The 20361-nt window shown below is 46.6% G+C and overlaps 1 protein-coding gene across 5 annotated transcripts in view; it reads right to left on the bottom strand.

The window, feature by feature from the left end:
- LOC118778501 (rhotekin-like) overlaps positions 1–20361 on the bottom strand; it is a 69640-nt gene that overhangs the window by 27758 nt on the left and 21521 nt on the right. Inside the window, exon 1 of one of the 5 annotated variants that reach the window (XM_036530046.1) lies at positions 10818–10901. The exons of the other annotated variants lie outside the window; for them this stretch is intronic. Within the exon in view, the coding sequence (XP_036385939.1) occupies positions 10818–10844 (27 nt within the window). The 5' untranslated portion in view covers positions 10845–10901. Of the gene's footprint in view, positions 1–10817; positions 10902–20361 lie in introns of those variants that run through there. 5 annotated transcript variants of the gene reach the window in all.

The following is a 20361-nucleotide window of genomic DNA, read 5'->3' as shown; positions in this document are numbered from 1 at the left end:
TCACAGCCATTGAGCAGTGCCTTTTCTTACTCTTGTTAAAACACAGTACTGTAAGTGTAATATATGTGTCTGCAAAAGACAAGCAGGAAATAATTATATACTGTTTCAGTGGCTGTATCAGGTTGTAAATCAGGACTCCAGTTTAGTCACAATATCAAACTGATCACTCTGACCACAGAACTGCCAGGAACTCCTCTTGCTTTGTTATGTGCATCAGTTCTGGAATGCCACATCTATGAATCAGACTCCTGCAGTGCTAGGTAGTTAGGTAAGACACTATGACTTCCCATAGCTTTCAACAGCCTTTCCTGTCTCATGAATGAGCTTAAGTCAGGAGACGAAGGGAGGGACTGAGCCAAAAGGAAGGAGACAGAGAGAGTGAGGCACAAATGAGAAAAGGAAGAGAGAAGTAATGGGAGCATTAAGATGAAGGGAAGAGAAGCAGACAGAGAGAGAAAGCCAGGTGTGGCTAAGGCGGCAGTGTAGCATAGCGGTACGGAGCAAGATTTGTAACCGAAAGGTTGCTGCTTCGATTCCCTGCTGGGGCACTGCTGCTGTAACCTTGGGCAATGTACTTAACCCATAATTGCCTCAGTAAATATCCAACTGTATAAATGGATGACATGTAAAAATTGTAACCTATGTAAGTTGCTCTGAATAAGAGCGTTTGCTAAATCACAGTAATGTAATAAGGACATACTAGAGAGAATAAAGCCAGCATGCAATTATATGAGACAAACAAAATAAAATCACAACAGGTGCACAGAGATAAAAGGAGGCCAAAGTGAGTCAGACCTTGTAAGGAACCACAGGAGGACTTACCCTGATCACAAAGGGAGGGGACTGTGTGGAAGAACAGCTGAGCACCTCCTTCTCTGTCCCTCTCACACACACCTCCTCTGTCTCTCACAAAACACCTCCTCTGTCTCTCTCACACACAACTCCTCTCTCTCTCAAACATTCTGTCTCTCTCTGAAAAAACCCCTACACTGCACCCATAAAGTTGCTCTTCCTTTCAACACAGGTCATTCTCATGGACCCACTCACTAACATTCTCCATACAGGAGACTCAGCTTTCATAGGTGGATTTTTTTCTCATCACTGTACTGACCTGGTACATCCCCATGTCAATAATTTGGTTGTTTAAGAATGCAAAACTCCATCTCCACTCTTACTATTCCTGAATGGCTCATCACAGATTTTACACACTGACACAGTGCATCTATGCTCATGACGGGAAACTAGCTTTAAAATATCTTCAAATTACAATGCCACTCAAAGCAGTGAATGCCCTCCCAATCCTGAATTCCTCAATTCTTGGTCCTACATGGCACACACACCCCAGCACGTAAACAAACCTCTGATTACCAGGCCACAAATATACCAGGCTGTTTCTTCCATTCCAGCGCCTGACTCCCCACCAAAGTGGCCCTCCCACAGTTATGCTAGGGGCGGGCTGATGAAGGGGTGGAGAGGAGCGGAGCGCTGGACAGGGGAGGGCTATGCTATCCAACCAAAAGCCATGGGAAACAATGCTAACATGAATTTAGCATGTTGGCCCACCTTTAGCCTTAGTGACCGCTTCAGCGGAAGACTGTCCACTAATTTCTGGTAGAAAGCTGGTGCTATTGTGTCCATCTTCTCCTTTAAGGCAGAAGTAAGATCCACTACTGAATTGACCCATCTAGGCCTTTCCCTAATTCTGCATTACCAATCCATTCTACAGATGATCTGCCAGTTTGAGGTCAGGACTCTGTGCTGGCCACTGCAACGTTTTGACCATATCTCTTAAAAGCACGTACAGTCACACTCAAAGACATACCCGCTTTCCTGAAATCAGATGCAACGTCCCATGACTTTTGGCAGGACAGTGCGAGAGAATGACTAATGAATACACAGCTCACGGCCTAGGCAGAGGAGTCCTCCCATCTCCCTCACCACTCACAACTGATATGTCCAAACAGTCTATTCACTCAACAGTAGAACTGGCCAACTGGTCCCCCAAGCTTGCCAGAGGCATAAGGTTCCCCAGGGCTTTACAAAGTTAGTGAGGAGTGTAATCCACTCTCCTCATCACACAGGAGACAGCAATTCACAATGATTGCTTGCTATGCAGATGCTTTGCATGAACTCAAGAAACCTTTCCTACTGCTGGCTGCAGTCACAGTTCGTCTTTCTGTGAGACATGTGGGTTCTCTTTTTTGATTGGGTGTGGAGGGAGGTGGGTGTTGGCGCTGGTTTTTTGATCTGTGCCACACAGGGCTGTATGTGACAGCGTCTCCACAGAGCAGGCCCCTGGACCTCCCCCCTCCACCTGCTAGCACACAAATGCGTGTTCGCCACAGCCCTCTACTGGGCCTCTGTGGCCAGACCGGGACAAGCACCGCGGGGCATGACAGCGCAGCTTCTACAAAAGGAGCACTGTCCCTCCAAACATGGATCCACACAGCGGCACCAGACACAGAAACAAAAAAAAACCAGCAGGGCAAGACCTACGGTAAATACTGGAATAACTGACTCGCTGAGAGACACATGGCAATGGTGTGTCATGCGTTCATTCCCTTCGGCAGTGGGAGCAACAACGAGAGTAAACATTCACACACTTCCAGCTGTGATATGGGGAGTGCTTGTAGAGTTCTGAACACCCCTACAATCAGAGCTGAGATCAATTCCATTTCAGTTCAGTCAGTTTGGGAAATTAACTGAAATTCAATTCAAGTAACTGAAAAATCTTCATAGAAAATGAGGGGCAAATTTAAATTCATTAACTGAATTTCAGTTCATTCCCTGAATTGACTCCATTGAAATGGCACTGACCCCAACCCCGGCCTTTTGGACATGAATGACAAATGATAGAAAATGAAAGTATTGCCCCTTATTATGGCTTACAAATGGCTAACGCAAAATGAACTACTGAAAACTAACCAGATCTGACAGCTCTTTGATACCATGCCCAAACTTCACACCTACATTTACGTTTAATTGGATGTGAATGTTGTATAAGTGTAGGAAATGAAAAGTCTAATAATGGCTCCACAGCTGAAGGGACTGCCAGCAATAATTATGCACTGGAATGGTTAAGAAGAGGCCCTTTCCCTGTCCAAGTCTCTCTATACAATAGTACATTTTATGTTGATTTGCATCAAATTTCCAAACTTTCAAATCATTTTCCACCAAACAAATTCATCTAAAGTCTCTTAAAGTACCAAGAGACAGGAAAGTTGCACATCATATTTCAAATTTTCAAAACAATACCAATTGTATAGCAGTTACTCATTAGGCTGAAGGGGAGCTGGGGGGGCGCAGCCCCCTGGTTTTGGGGGGGGCCCCCCCCCCCCCCCCCTCCGGGTCAGGAGCATCCCCCCCCCCCTCCGGCCGCCTGCCACGGGGCTGTGATCCCCTAGATTGCTGGCTTTCAAGGCTGAGCTGGGACAGAGCAGCCAGGTCACCATCACGCTTTGTGCCTCTTAATCTCCTGTTTAGCTGTGCTTGAACTGGGATCAAATAATCGGCGCTAATCAGATCACCCTGCTAACGCTGGTAACCCCCACAGCCAAGCAAACTCGCTGCCGCCTGGGGCTCTGTTATGTCACTGACTGGCACTGACCTTCAGGTCTGCGCAGCACAAACACACAGATCACGTAGCAGGGATCTGCCTCTGAAGACACAGACCCACACATTCATCCAAATCAAAGCCTGCCTGTTTCCCAGAACCAGGTGCCTTCTGCCCCTGCAACCCCAGAACTCTATACCCCAAACATAGGTACAGTATAAGTTGGTGTAACTTTAGGTTAGTGCTGCTCTTATTGTTCATTATGGCTCATTATTAAGCAATTTATCTGTTTAGAGCATCAGCATCCCCACCTGTGTGGAGCATGATGCTGTATTTCAGAAACTGGGATCAGTTCAGATGACTTCCCCCTCACTCCTCACACTATTATGACACTGTCACTGTCACTGTTCCAGTCAGGAAATCCCTCAGGTTCCTCATCTTCAATGGGCTGCATGCAGGCCCACTCGCTTACTGTGCAGGCATGAGGTGAGGCCAAGGGCGACCGACAGCCCAGCAAGGAGGTGGAGCAAGGTTTTGGCGATCCTGGGGGGTGCCTCAAAACAGCACTCCCTGAATTTGCAGCGGGGTTCAGCTGCTTCGGTATGTCCCCAGGTCATAGACCCTGAACCGTGGTGCTGGTGGTGCACCCCTCTGCCACAGGTCACAGGGCGGGGCTGTGGGCATTTGGGAGAGGAGGAGATGGAGTCACATGCTTCATGCAAAGGACAACAACTGGCTGCCGCTAGGAGCGCCCAGCAACAGGACAGTGTAGTGGAGTTATTCCCATCCATGCAGTCAGCTACCACAACTCCGGAACAGCACCCACAGGGGGGTACCCCAACAACACAGCAGCACCCATGGACAGGCTACCCCAAACACAGAGTAGCACCCATGGGGAGGTACCCCAACACCACAGCAGCACCCATGGACAGGCTACCCCAAACACAGAGCAGCACCCATGGACAGGCTACCCCAAACACAGAGTAACCCATGGGGAGGTACCCCAACACCACAGCAGCACCCATGGACAGGCTACCCCAAACACAGAGTAGCACCCATGGGGAGGTACTCCAACACCACAGCAGCACCCACAGGGCGGTACCCCAACACCACAGCAGCACCCACAGGGGGGCTGCACTGACTGCACTGCACTGAACTGACCTGTTTTACACCAATTACATGGACAAAATAAAATAAATACTTAGAGGAAAAATATCAAGTAAAAACCGGACAATTTTGTTAACTTCACACTTTCATCAATAACAAATTGGTCATGTAACCAAGGCCAAGCTTGGCACGGTGACACTCAGCACAGCCAAGCTACAACGCCGTGGGGGTGCCAATGGCACGAGCTCCTTGGCTGCTGCCAGGGATCTGGCTTTAGGGAGTCTGGAACGGATTCCTCATGACTAATACAGAGGCTATCAGGGTAGGACCTCCAAGTGTCTGCTCAGTGAACCTGTACCATACGGTGATTATTCCTCAGCTGAAAGGATTGGGATTTATTGAGCTGTATTATTTATATAACGCTACAACACTGCCTTATTTAGAAGACACAGGTGGAAGGAATGCTGGAGAAGAGCTGAAAACAAGCTTGGGAATGAATGCTGAGTCAGGCGCAGGGCACGATCTGATAGCCCACTGCAGCCTGGTCAAGCCATGACAATTTCAAAATGAATCTACTCTGAGCCTCATCGAGATCACAAACGTGCGAAACGCCCACCATTTACGAGAAAGGGTACGAAACCCCTGATTCCGGAAAGCCATTCTTCATAGCCTTTATGAGAGCTACAGTGTAACTCCTGACTGATTGTCATTGCAGTGATAGCAATGCATGCTGGTACCGTGCTGATATTGTCTGCTGTGTTGCAGGGTGAGGCTGATGCCAAGCATTGACCTCATTAACATGGCTGCTCAGAGAGTTGGGCACAGAGCAGGAAGCAGTGAGCAGGGAGTGCAGAGAGGGGGTCACCTGCCTGTCTGAGGCTGAATAACTGAGGCAGGAGAGGCAGGGCCTATAAACTCTAGAGCACCATCAGTGACCGCAGGACAGGGAGGAGCAGGGAACTCAGCTAGAAGGCAGTGTAGCATCGTGGTAAGGAGAAAGGCTTGTAACCGAAAGGTTGCTAGTTTGATTCCCTTCTGTGGCACTGCTGCTGTATCCTTGGGCAAGGTACTTAACCCACAATTGCCTCAGTAAATATCCAGCTGCATAAATGGATAACGTGAAAACTGTAACCTTTGTAAGTTGCATGTAAAGACGGCATGCTTTATTGTGGGGTCCTGTAAAGAAACCGATTGGGTTGCTACACATCACTGCATGAAGCAGTGGCCTCCACGTTTTAGCACAGTCGTCAGTATCGGAGTTTCCCCACATACCCATAAACTGTCACACCTCAAGGCTGCAGCCACACAACATCACACTGCTCTTATCCCTGTCAGCCAGCATTCTTATGCAATCCAGGAGCCAGGGCTAAATCCAGTGCAGCCCAATAAAATCTATCCAGCTCTAATCAGAGCTTTTAATGTGTACTTTCAAGATTACAACTCTATTCTGAGACATCCACACACACATACATGCAGTTCCAAGAACTTAACTAGGACTGATCTTTACGATTGCGTGGATGTTACTGCTGTACTTAGAACATTGTTCTTAATTTTAACGTAACAGTAAATGGCTATGACTGAGGAAATTCACACAAACTTTTAGATAGCATGCCACATTCTGGATACATTAGTTCTGTGTGTGCATGTGTGTGTTTGTGTGTGTTTTTGTCTGTGTATGTATCGCATGTATACGCACGTGTGTGTTTACATGGTTGCTGCCAGGAATGCAAAACATGTGTGATATTCTCTGCCGTCAAAACTGCTCTGATGTTCCTTCTGATGGCAAAGTGGGATGTGTCCTGTTTTACAAAAGAGCAAGTAACTGAAACTAATGGCTAACTTTGTCTGCTCTCCACCTCTTTGCGTCCTCATATAAATAATTCAGAGCTTGTGCTCCACAATGCTCTGCCCCCTCAGCAAATCTGGATTTATGATGCCGTGAGTCTGCAACAAAAACAAAGGCTGCTGGAGGCAAACAAGAAACCAAAGGCCCGTCTCTTCCACCACAAAAAATGCCCTTCTGACTGTTCCTGGCAGAGTCAGTCTGCTTGTTTATTTCCATGCTGTCTCTAATCTTCTAACTTTCAGAAGAAGACACAGAGGATCCCTCCAAATGAGCAAATTCTTTGTCTGTAGTGCGTTTGCACTGAATTTTTTGTTTTTCATGTACACAGATCAACATAAGCTTTCACCATTTCCCCAGGTATATTTTCGCTCAGATAACCCACGCTCTGCCATTTTGGTTTGTGCGCACATAAACAGGCATACAGGCTGACTATTAAGACCGTCTGCTTGATGTTTCAACAGGAAGGATGGATACAACTGCACTCTGCTTCAGTCCAGTCACCTGATTTATCAACCTCCTGCTTGTCACTTCCGTCCCAGAATCCTCTGCCAAGCAGTGAACTCCACACAGAGCAGGGCTGCGACCAGAAGGAGGGCAAAAGGGGGCGTGGAGAAGGTGCAGAGGAGAGGAAGATGAACAAAGATAAGATAATCATATTTGCCACAACCCTTTATGAACAAAAAGGAAGAAAAGCAGAGAAGCTAAGATTGATTGTTTTCTACCACATATTGGAAATAGCACCTTTTTAGCTGTTTAATAATATCTACCACACTTACATACCTCAGACATAGCACTATGAACAAACTCAGCCGCTCACATCTGAGGTCATCCAAGCTGCACTGTAAACCATATACTCACCCAATACATGAAAATATGTCTCCCCTGAGTTCTGCCACAATTACTGAGTCACCAGAGTTTCCTATAATCTGAAATATGGATTCCCAGGGCACTGATTCACAATGGCCTGAGAAGAGTCAGCTGACCCCAGCTGGTCCCACAGGCTCTCCGCGATACTAGTATCCACAGCACAGGAGCTTTTCCCAGGACACTGCAGTGTGCCACCCTCCTGACCTACTGTGGCCTACATATTCCCTGCTGGGTGTGTAGACTGGCTCTGCTGTAACTGCACCAGACGGATGATGGATTTAGTATTGATTCTATGCTGCAAGTGCTTCACGAGGCGGAAATGCATTTTTATCATTATGATCTAAGTTATTCATGAGCTCTTTACAGTAATGGAGGCAAGCAGCGGTTTTCAGACCTCACGTGTCACCTAGTAACAGCATCTGTGAGGAAACAGGGTCTGACCCCTCTCACAAAAAGCTGTGTGTGCCAGGGATGGACACAGCCCTCACTGGGGTCCAGACTGAACACTGATCATGGAGAATGGTCTCTAACACACAGAAAGGAAAAAGAACACCTTGGCCAATGCTGGCGAGTAGTGAGAACACAGATGTGGGATGTGTCAGATTAGAGCAGTGATGCTGGGATGTGTGTGTGTATGTGTGTGTGTGTATGTGTGTGAGTGTGAGTGCGTGTGTGAGTGTGTTTGTGTGTGTGTGTGCGTGCATGTGTGTTTTTATGGTGGACACTCACACCTCTGAATATGTCAAGCCTCCACACACTGATTCCACATGGTTCTGACATCAAATGCACTGTGCAAAACCATCAGCAAGTAACATTACTGTTTCCGTGAGAAGGGCTCTTTCTGTGATCTGTGCTTGAACCTGTCATCCAAACATGAGTGTTTCCAAGCAACAAGGCTGACATAAAACCAACGGTCCACTCAGCAACAATACACCAGATGTAGATGTTTTCTTTCTGTGAGAAATGACTACTGCCAGCGAGAGGTCCCTGGACACCATTTAAACAGATGTTCTGGAATGACAGCTTTGATTCTGAGAGAAATGTGCAGGAAATGGGAGTCCTACGATAAGAGAGGATAGCAGGAAATCGGAAGCCTTGGAGTTGATTTCTGCATCTCCACAGCACTGAAACTGCTGGACATGGGCCTCACAAGAGCTGAAATGCACATGGTAACCATCACTAGCTTCAGCAACTTCAGTGTCTCTTACACAGCTGTTAATCTAAAGGGGGGACTATCAACCAGTGGTGCAGCAGCACTTTCTCTATAGTCTGATACATTCTCTCAGATCTGTTGCTTCACAAAGACTGCTCCATGACTGAGACTGCCATCTGCCAGGCTAGTGTGAACTCAAGAGCATGTCTGTGTGATACTGTATGTTCCCACCCTGAAAGGATCAGACTTCCACAAGCAACGCTGTCTCTGCAGGTCTCACTGGAAATCCATTCCCTCTTTCACGCTTTCAATCGAAACCAGCGCAAGCAGGAGCGCAACCCCACACAAGTGCTCTATGGCCCTTTGGCTAGCAGCCATCCTACTATCCACACCTCACCCAGAGGTCAGAGGTTAACTGGAGGAATTAGTGTCCGCTGATGTGAAACAGGAAATTGTGCCAGGAGATGGGGGAGAGGAGATCGAGAGCTCAGACACAGGGAGACAGAGTGCGAATGAGAAAATGCTACAGCCAAAAGTCAGATTTTCTTTCACCTGCTTTGCAGACAGGATCCAGGCAACAGGAGGACTGTGAGGGGTCCTGTGTATGCTCTCTCCCTCCCTCCTCAGGGGAACTCACACACAGGCATTGCTAATGCTTACTGATGGGGCCATGAGGCCCCAAACCAAGATTATACACCGTCTCGGGGAGCCATTCAATCTAACCACAGTGCAGCATCGTCCTTAATGTCAAGTAACAAGTTTAAGCATGTAGTCTTTTATTATTATTATTATTATTATTATTATTATTATGAAACAGAAGAGCAAACTTAAGGCCAAGACACTGCAATTATTAAACTACATCTGCCTACATGTGCCACACAATGCTCCAATTCCAAACTGATTTTTTCTGTCCAGAGGATGTAATCGTGTTTCTGTCACATGGTCAAGTAATTGGTATTGCAAAGTCTGTCCTTGAATGAACATTGGGAGTGCCATTAGGAAAGATGTGCTAGTGTACCAGAGCTAAAGCGATTAGCTCGTGTGAGTCCTATGTAAAGCTTTAGGTAGCAGGTAGCAGGTAGCAGGTAGCCGAGCGGTTGCAGCGGCCACGTCACTCCCCGAGACTTGGTTAAGTAGCGTTGTTGCCGACAGGCTAGACGCTGGCCGTAAGGGATTGGCAGCGAGCAGTGAGAACCTCGGTTCAAAACTCGCTCGCTGACCCTCATTACATCTAACTGAACACAACGCAGCAAGATCCCACCCGTTACACTTGCCCACGTCCCACAGGTTCACCTGAGTAATCCAGGCTGTGTGCTCCATCTCATTATTTATCTGTTTATTGATTTGCCCTCACTCTCAAAAATTTACGACCAAAATACGTTGTAACCCGAAAGGAAGGAGGGCAGTTGGTGTCAACAAGCCCCCCTAAGCCTTCTAAACCTACTCTACCACAATAATGAATACATTGTAGCTATTTACAGGCAAAAATAACAGTTACTTACAGAAAATCCCACTTCATAACATCATATGACAAAATCACATGGGGTTAATGCAAATACTGTAGGATATTAGCTGGGCACATGACAGAAGCAGCTTCAAAACACCTTTCTGCAGTTTGCTCAGTCACAACTGGCTTAGCTCCACAATCCTAGTCAAACTCACCGACTAATATAAGAGCAGCTTTCGGTTAAATCGAGGCAAGCTTTTTTGCGATTGCACAAGATTCGTGGCTATTTCAGTCCACTGTGTGGCACTGACCTCGTTTTTCCTTTACGTCCCAACAGCGTATCCCATAACTGTATAAGGCACATGCCGCTCGTATATAATTTTTGGCAATGTGAGCCTACTTTACTCTATTTCAAAATATAGTTAAACTGCTCGATTAGGAAAGTATGCATTTCTTCAGTTTCGTTTGACTAATGCTCCAGATGTTCTTCTTTTACATAGTTACATTTGTCGATACAAAGTCCGAGGAGTTAATTATTTGCCGTTTTATTTTCATAGTATGTCCACATGCATTGGTATTATATTGACAATGTTAACCTCTCAATATTGAATCTAAATTACACGTTTTCTTATCATACTGATAAAAACATGTTCTGCATAAAGCGCCCTTGCTTTGCGGAGTACACCTGGCACCGCGCAACAAATGTCTTCCCTCTGTCAAGCAGCAACCGCTATAATCAACTACAACCATAACCTAAACTCGCCTGAAATGTAAGGCATAACCGTTTCACATTCACACATGTCTTGCATACGCTCTCAGAGATTAAACAGAATTTTTTACTCACTTGGTCCTCATCCTTTAGGTTGTTCATGTCTTCAGTCACTCCGGGACGACGGCAATGCGAATATAACACTAAATGCGGTACAGCCCACGATCCATCACCCACCGACTCGGATTCTTCAAGACCAGCAAGCTGATTTATCACACGTGGGCAGCGGTGTTTTCGCAATATCTGTCACTACTGTTGTGGCCATAAGAGCCGGCTCTCAGGACCGGTAACACATGTGACGCGCTCCCTCCGGCTGGTCCCCAAATCCACCACTCGGGAATCCTACCATGTATGTAGGGGATAACACGTTGATGACCAAAGAGGGAGGCAGTCACGGCAGCAAGTGTTTCTCGTCGATGTGTTGGGGGTGGGGTGAGAGATTGATCTGAGCATGAGGTTGCGCGCAGGCTGTGTGAAAATCCGTTATAATCAAGCGGTGGTTCCCTCCACTCAAGGAGACTGACGAGCTGAACAGACTGCAGGTTATTAGGATCCATCCGTTAGCAGTTTTTGCTGTCAACTTTCTTTGCAGCGCACCGCCACAGTGACTCGCAACGTGGCATTTAGTTGTAAAACGATTCAGAGGAAAATACAAGCGTGCGTCTTCTGAGCCAAGTACAACCACAAACTCAATCCTCATGTTTTCTTGCCCCGTTTTGCTCAATTCTGCGTCCTCGGCAAACATGTTTCGGTAGTACACCATCACCAGATTTACCATAGGCACGGAAAGTTTGGGATGATGCCGTAACCATAAGAAATGAAACACAAAGTTTGCAGTGCGTGTTGATACAGTTTGAAGGAGTACATTTTAACATATAATTGATTTGGACCATGTTCACTCTATTCACAAATATTTCACATGACCTATAGAGCCTATACCCAATAACTGCACGCAGGCTACAGTTTTCTCATCATCAAGCACTTTGCTATCATAATAACTCAGTTTCTTGAACAACGAAAATAGCCTGTATGTTTACGGTAAGTGGGCCTATATTTGTTTATACGGCGGCTATACGGTAGCTTCTTCAGACAGATGTCAAGATGACTTGCAGAAAGGAAGGCTCCTCTCTCTCCAAGTGTTATAAAGTTTAATCCCGTTTTAGCAAGCGGGACGGTGCTGCGCCGTGCAGCGATGTGAAACCAGCTGTCGGCTGTTGATGGATGTGAGTATCGCCGAGGCCAAACGAAAGCTACGAGCGAGGGAAACTGGGAATAGACTCACTAATCTAGTCCGCAAGAACTCGCCGACGCTGTGCGAATTAATATGGTCTAAATACTGCACACTCTGGAGCAAGAGAATGGGAAAAAGGGACGCACCAGATACTTCATTTCACCGTAACAGTAACTGACCAGTCATACTATTAGTCACTATTAAACAGCTGCACTTAGCTGTGTGAATGTGTGGTGGTGGTGTGTCTGTGAGTTTCATTGTGGTTTGATCCAGAACAGACTCACTTCCACTTCTTTGGCTGTATTCTCCCGTCAGACTGAACACAATCATGGCTCTGGCACAGAGCTGGTAGCTGTATAAATGTATTGCAAAACAGAATCAACAAAAGTACAAAAGATTGAGCACACAACAGAGGCTGGGAATGTTTCAGCTGTAAGGCAATAGAGAAAAGGCTCATAACCTACCTCCCTCCTAACTCCCCTTCCCATAGTTCATAGCTTTGTTTCCCTAGATAATAAATCTCTCTATGATCCTCCTCCCTAAAGCCATTTCACGGGTTCAGATTACCGTAAGGTTACATTGTACCATTTGCACTATTATACTTCAGTGTGTTAAACTGAGATCTGTGTCAAAAAATCTGCTCCTTTCTTTGGCTTTATTATGCCAAAATGTTCAAGGAAGCCCAAATCTCCATCTTGTAGCTGACATGGACTGACAGTAGATCAGCATCAAAGCAGATGTGTTAAAATAATGCCAGACCCTGGAGGTAGATCTCATCTCTCTGTAGCTTACATTGAACATGGCTGAGACCCTCACAGCAAACCCACTTATAGTTCATGTGGGTTATCCTCACATCCCATTGGTCTGTCAGGCTTGATATCATGTGTAATGATGACCATGCTCTACAGTGAGATAACTTGTGCGCAAAAATGCTGAGCTATCAAAGGCAGCAGATGACTACTCAGTACAATCAGGGCATGGCAGGCATCTCTCACATCACATGAGGGGTGAGGTGGTAAGAAGCAATTCTTCTCTCAGCAATCAGAGGTGGCCAATTCATATTCATCTCTGTTAAGTGCATGGTGGTCACCAGATCTAACTCCTGTAAGGTGACTTAAATGAGACCAGCGATTTCTCAACTCTGACTGCCACATCCCCCTCCTTACGCTACTGATATCATCCGATTAGGAGCCCTGTTGGGATCTGATGTGGTAAGAAGCTTTGCCAGCTGGGTGACAACCTGAGACTCTCCTGCCAGAGTGTAGCTGGCTGAGATCATACCAGGCTGGCCGCTCTCCCACACAGAGTGCATGGTGGAGGAGACGGGACACTGAATTTACAGCCTGGTCCAGTGGAGCAGCTGAGTGGTTCGCTAGCTCTTAATGCACACATGGCAACAATCACTCCTACTGCTTTCACACACCAACACATCACCAGGCTGAGATGGTGCAGGCTGAAACTGAATGACCTTTGCTCTTTCGGTAGCGCATAGCCGTCTACTATAGGTCTCAGAACTGACTGAGCTCTGCTCTTTTGGTAGTGCACAGCCCTCTACCATAGGTATCAAACAACTTATGCTCCTTATGGGTTTCACATTGCATAACTGCAAATTCAAATGACAGTAATCCGCCATTGAGTAATAGCCACACCTTGCTTTTCATTATTCAGTCCCTGACATGTTTAAATGTGCCATTTCTGTTTGGCCTCAGTGGTGTGCACAGGATGTATGAAGGCAAAGATCCCAGGCTGGACTGCCTCCCGTGCTGCTCCATGGCTGTAACTGTCCTGTTCTCAAGCCCATGTCCTCTGTAAGAGCTGTCAGTCATAATATCCAGTAGCAGCTCCAAAATAAATATTTATTCAGAGGGTCTGGGGTGGATGCCGGTCACACAGAATCACTGTCACAGCCTTTACCAGGACGTCCTGCATTACGATGCGTCTTCAGCTCCAGTTACAGTCTGATCTTTTACATTCCATTCCATTCTATTACATTCATTTAGCATACACTCATGTCCAGCAGAAAAGAACAGAAGTGTATCCATCCATGTTGACTCAGCAACAGTGTCAGACCAGGCTAACAACAAACCCAGACCAGTGAGTGAGACTACAACACCATTCAAGCACTACCACATGTTAATTTATGCTAATCTGAAACTCGAAGCCTAGATTCATACCTAGAGTTTACATAGCATAGACCTTACACTTGCATTGCGTATGTGGGCAAGCTACTCTCCTTCATAAGAGACAGGTCCACCCTGTGCCTCCATTAAAAAACCCTCCTCTAAATAAACAGAATTCCCCATGAGTGGGGGAGACAGGGGATAGCCACTCCCAAAGCACCCTCCGAGCTTGGCTGAGTATTTACTGCACATGGACGGTAAAAAACCTGTGTGAAGTTGGCACCCCAAGTATTTAAAAAGTTCAAAATGGTATTACTGTTCGTTTGTGTTACGTTTGTGCCGGTTTGTGCCGGTTTGTGCCGTAAAAATTTTCGTTTGTGCTGCTATGGTTTTTTAGATATAAACATTGCATCTTTTGGCGATGACGTCACCCAGCACCCCAAGCTTCTGTGAATTGCTCTAAAATGGTCTTGTTCGTTTGTGCTACGTTTGTGCCGGTTTGTGCTGTAAAAATTTTCGTTTGTGCTGCTATGTATTTGTAGATATAAACATTATATTTTTGGGCGATGAGGTCACCCAGCACCCCAACCTTGTCCGAATTGCTCCTAAATGGTCACGTTAGTTTCTGCTACGTTTGTGCTGGTTTGTGCCATGATAATTTTCGTTCGTGCGGTCATGCTTTGGATAAACACTGTACTTCGTGGCAAAAATTCTGTGACAACTTCCAGAACGCTACTTTCTCCATAACGAAGGAGGTGGCTTCTACTGTGCAACGTTTTGCTGGTTGGTGCCCTGAAAAAACTTACATTACATTATTTCCTGATAGGCCTATGTGACATACAGGATATTTCATGCCATGTAATATTTAATATGTTTAATAAACACAAGCCATACGTGTGTGGTCCTGCAGGTATACAGGTAATCTTGAATGTCTATAGACACCGCCCCATTTCATTTTTTTCCTGTACTGTATTTTAACTGCTCTATTTGAGTGTAGAACACACGAGACCACCTGTGGGTATTTAAACTGTGGGAACACGCTGTGTTCTTCAGTTGGCAGTTGACATGAACTGAAGTAAAAAAACATCAGCCGACCCACAAATATTTGTTGATTCATTCTTTCAGAATCCACCTATTAAAAATATGTCACCTGTGGAGTCATCTCACACTCCATATGCGTAACACCTACACAGAGCGCTTCAATGCCAAGAGCAATAACATTACATGGGATCCCAGTAAACTTACGTTGCAGCGCTATTTGGAAATATCCAACACTTAAAAATGGAAAGCACTTGTAGCTATTTTTTAAGCCGCACAGCACAAACGAAATTTTTTACGGCACAAACCGGCACAAACATAGCACAAACGAACGAGACTATTTTGGAGCAATTCGGAGAAGCTTGGGGTGCTGGGTGACGTCATCGCCAAAAGATGCAATGTTTATATCTAAAAAACCATTGCAGCACAAACGAAAATTTTTAACAAACGTAGCACAAACGAACAGTAATACCATTTCGAACTTTTTAAATACTTGGGGTGCCAACTTCACGCAGGTCAGAAAAAAGCTGTTAGAGATCCAATTATCCACACACAGTTTCCACAACACTATATATGAATTCCCAGCCCTGAATAGAACTAGACATCTGATACCGAGGTCTTCATCCTTCACCTTCCCCAATACAGAAAAATGCATCTTTCAATAGAGGCTTTTTCAACATTACCAAGTGCCAAAAATAAGTTAGTTTATAATCTGTAGAGTAAATACCATCCCAGCCAAGGCAAGTAAACCAAGAGCAACTGGCTGATATTTTAAACAAACACTGAGCTTCCCCCAGCATCATTTATTGTTAGCATTTACACTTGGTTTAATTACAGATTTGAATGCCCTTTAGTGCCGTCACCTGGCCACTTCACCTCTGTCTGATTGATTTTCCTGTGCAAACACTTCCCACATAAATAAGATGCCTGTTTATCTGGATGGAGCTTGTCTATTGAACTCTCTCCCTTCCTCACTGTACACACCAAGGGCTGGTCTTTCTTTCTCTCTTCTTTCTTACTTTCTCGTTCTCTCTCTCTCCCTCTCTCTCTCTTTCTGTCTCTCCCTCTCTCTCAGACTGTTTTGCTGATGCTGAGATCTGACGCTGTAGTATATCCTCTGTCCCCCCACGAGAATAGGCACAGGAAGCACATCGTCAACAAAAAGTATGGGATTCTTCCTAATTTTTTCATCCCAAGAAGTAATCTGAGACTCTTCCGAGGAGGAAGAGCACTGGTCAACAGGAAGTGGGCTAAAGGGCAGGGTGAGGTCAAGAATTCCTCATAGATCACGGCAGCATGTTGTAGTGAGATGGAAAGATCCCATACAATCAGTAACATGAGAGGGGACCCAGCTACCACTGTGCTATGGGTTCATGTGGTTTCTGCACAAAAGGTGCATGTCCTTTACCACCAAAAATGATCAGGTGACAATAGCGTGCCCATATCTGAGGTACCTTAGTACAGGCACTGGGCATGTTCTGACCTGACCAATGGCAGTCTCTGTGGTTAAAGCATAGCAGCCAATGAGAACAGGCCGGTTGATCTGCTGAACAACTTCCTCTTCTCAGTACTGTGGTAAACTGGCTTACTCCCCATCGAAGCAGTGACAGGATTAGCGTCTCATGTAGTTTGTCTGTTGGAAGGAGAGGTGTCGGTTTATTCCTCTGTGCATTCATTGGGCCAAGCCTCCAATGCACTGCCAAAAAGCAGGCTTAACTGGCGAGTGCTGACATCTTGACTGCTGCCTGAGGTAATTCCTCCAGCACACATCTGCCAACAGGCCCTCTCACACAGCTCCACACTGCTGCCCTGTCACACCAAGGCCTCTCCAGACTGCACAGAATCCACTCTGCACTGTCAGGAGGTCGAATGAAATACAGAACCACTGCTGGCTGTAAGCACAGCCGAAAAACAGTGAAAACCTGCCCCATGGCTGACAAGGAGCAGGGAGAATCCAAATGCAGAGATAACAAGGACACAAGAGGCTTGGTTCAAAGAAAATAAAGTTGTCTTTACAGGAAATACAAAACAGGTTTGATACAAGAGTTCACACTCTAAGCATGGCATCTCAAGACTGAGCAAATATGTGAGCAAAGGGCAGGGCTTAAATGACAGAAAACACAGCTGAAACCAATAACTAATTAACACATGTGAAAGACATTAAATAAATGAGACACAGAACACAGGAAGTTATGAGGCCATCTGGTGACCAACCTGGGAAGCAGCGGTCATATCCCTGACACCAGGCCTGTAGGCTGTCCTGTGCTGCCTGCCCTCCCATCCCAACCTCTCAGCTCCTACCATGCGCCACCTAGAGGACGACTTCAGCATCACTTCGAGAGCACCGGGCCCTCAAGCCCGTGATTTTCCATGTCTTGCCACACAACAGCTTCAGGCTACCCAACAGCTTCCTGGCTTCCTTTCAGTCACATGGCACAGAGCAGCTCTCCAACCGCAGGGACCCGAGACCAATAAGCCAAAAGTCGCCTCGAGGCACAGAAAGGAAGGCGTTTTATTTATACAACTGGCTGGGAATGTAAAGCATTTTTTTCGGGTGATGCCGGCTCTAAACATTAAAGGCCAAACAAATGAATCACAGACAAAGCTATTGTGACCACTTCCCGTGGCAGGAATATGCTGTGTAATTCTCAAGGCAGCACGACACCGTGTCCGAACGCCTGGTTTAGGAGTTTCTCCGAGGGGACAGATGTGCGCTCATAACTCAGGAGGTGGACGCTTGGATTTATTTTCATGGTACTTTTAGATGTGGACTACTTTTAGATGTCACTCAAAACTGAGCCGACTGCTCTAACTAACTTGAAGAGCCTTTCAGCACAGCTATTTTCACACTGCACTACACACAGAGACAGCTGAGAAGTACAATGTACCAGTAGGAACCACATGATTGAACGCCTTATATTCCTGGTAAACCTAGGCCTCTACGTTACATCATTGTTGTCATCATTTAGCAGCTTCTCTTATCCGACATACATCCAAGTGACTTATGTAGGTGACAATTTTACCCATCTATACAGCTGGATATAAACTTAGGCGGTGTTGGGTTAAGTGCCTTACCCAAGGGTACAACAGCAGTGTCCCAGCAGAGGAAGTGAATCAGCAACCAGCAACCTTTATTTTACCAGCCCTGCTCCTTACCACTACGCCACACTGCCTATTCAAAAACGTCACTTTCCCTGGTGTGCTGGTTACGACACTGACAATGGGGGCTACTGCAGAAAAGAGATGTGTAGTACAATCGGGCAGCCTACAGCTTTAACTCCAAGCTGTACAGCCATACTGTGACAAAGTCTCTGCAATCCACCCGTGAAACAGTTAACTCGGGAGGAGGGTGGAGCAGGCTGTTATTTGTGTAAAATGGAGACTCCTGCCATTTTGCGAGGCTCCGTCCCCCCCCAGCTCGCCCCTGTCATGGAGTGTGATTCCATTACGTGCCCCGGCAGGCAGACAGGTGAGAGGGGGGCATGGCATGGCCCCCACCACCGGGTACAGGGGGTCGCAGCGGGTTGCACCGGGCCCACGAGCACAGAGCTCACAGGGAGGTTATACTTTATGGTACACAGAGTGGTGGTGGCAATGCAAGCATGGGGTAAGTGTGTGATGAAGGTGTGTGTGTGTGTGTGAGTGTCTGTGTGCATGCGCGTGTGTGTTGTGAAACAGGCATTTCTTTCGAATGTTTGTTTTCATTCCTCCTCCCTCCCCACTTCCCTTCCTCTGGAGCTGGAGCAGTGACGGGCGCTGCCAAGAGGGTAGGCAGCACCAAATTACAGGCCAAGCTTTCCCACCCTGACTCGCGCTTCCTGGAGATACAGCACGGCAATTACGGCCATGTGTGCACCTCATATAAACAGAGTTGAGAGCGGGCCCGGGCCCACAGCCGACTGTTCCTCAGGCACAGCGGAGAGGGCGACCAATCGCACGGCAGCATTAACAGGTTCCCATGTCACCTTTCAGATACTGCCCAAACACGCCATAGTGTTAACGCAAAGAAAGCCTGCACTCCCATTTTACCTTTCTCAATGACTGGCCAAACACACAGCAGTGTTAACACACTCCCACGTCACCTATCAGACACCGAACAATCACACGGCAGCGTTAACACACTCCCACGTCACCTATCAGAGACTGAACAATCGCACAGCAGAGTTAACACACTTCCACGTCATCTCTCAGAGCGCCCAATCACACGGCAGCGATAACGTACTCCCGCGTCATCTTTTAGCTAAGCATTACTGAAACAGTAACAGATACCAATCTACAAACAGCACAGACACAGTGGGTTCTGATGTTATTTTGAAGCTAAGCAGTTTTATTACCACTATAACAAAATTATTGACATTATATTCACATTTACTTTTTCACAGTTTGTTGTTATGGCGTTAGACATGATTCTCTTAAAGAGTGACTGAATCTTTTTTTCCTCAGTCCCATCAGCTGTAGCATGAATCAGAGCTTTTTCTCAGTCTTCAGGAGCGTGTCTTTGTGGGGGGAGCAGGTCGCGCGTTAGACAGCCAGGGCGAGACTGAGCCTCTGGAAGGTGCTGGGATGTCCCTGCCAGGAGCTTGGCCAAGGTTTTTGGAAGGAAGCCGGCAGTGGCTTGGGCCTTCTGCTAGCTGGCTGCACACAGAGCAGCCATTCAACTCAGCTCCTCGCCACAACGGGGTGGGTGTGAAAGCGTGAGTGTAAGTGAGGGGGTGGGGCACAGCACCAGCCTCCAGACAAAACAATGCCCCCTTTCTGCACTGCAGAGCCCCTCCCCCCAGTCCTTACTACTTACTATGAGCAGGACCTACCCTATCTAAAGAAAACTGGGCTAACTGTGCCAGTACACTCACACACACATTTACAAGGCGATATTCAGACATGTCTGTCTTGCTTGAGGACTTCACCTTTCCTGCTCACACTGAGCAGGTCCACACACCTGTTTGCACAGTGTACTGGTCTCTAAAGCTAAAGACAGGAAGAAACAGCAGAGCCAACCAGGCTTGCCCTTGGTGGATGAATACCATATCCATGTCCTGCCTGGCTTCTCTACTTGGCACTATTTCTGCCCGTAAGACTCCTCCGCGTCAGCGTTTAGAAAGACAAATAGGTGACAAGTCAGGTCATCACCTTAAAAATGCATCCCCAACAGGACATAGTTTATGTCTCTTCTTAGTGGACCCCCTGACCCTGACCCCTCCCAGGCACAAGCATGGTATGTCCCAGGACA

The sequence above is a fragment of the Megalops cyprinoides genome, chromosome 5, assembly GCF_013368585.1.
Source record: "Megalops cyprinoides isolate fMegCyp1 chromosome 5, fMegCyp1.pri, whole genome shotgun sequence".
Taxonomy (NCBI): Eukaryota; Metazoa; Chordata; class Actinopteri; order Elopiformes; family Megalopidae; genus Megalops; species Megalops cyprinoides.
This window is presented reverse-complemented; position numbering and strand designations above follow the sequence as displayed.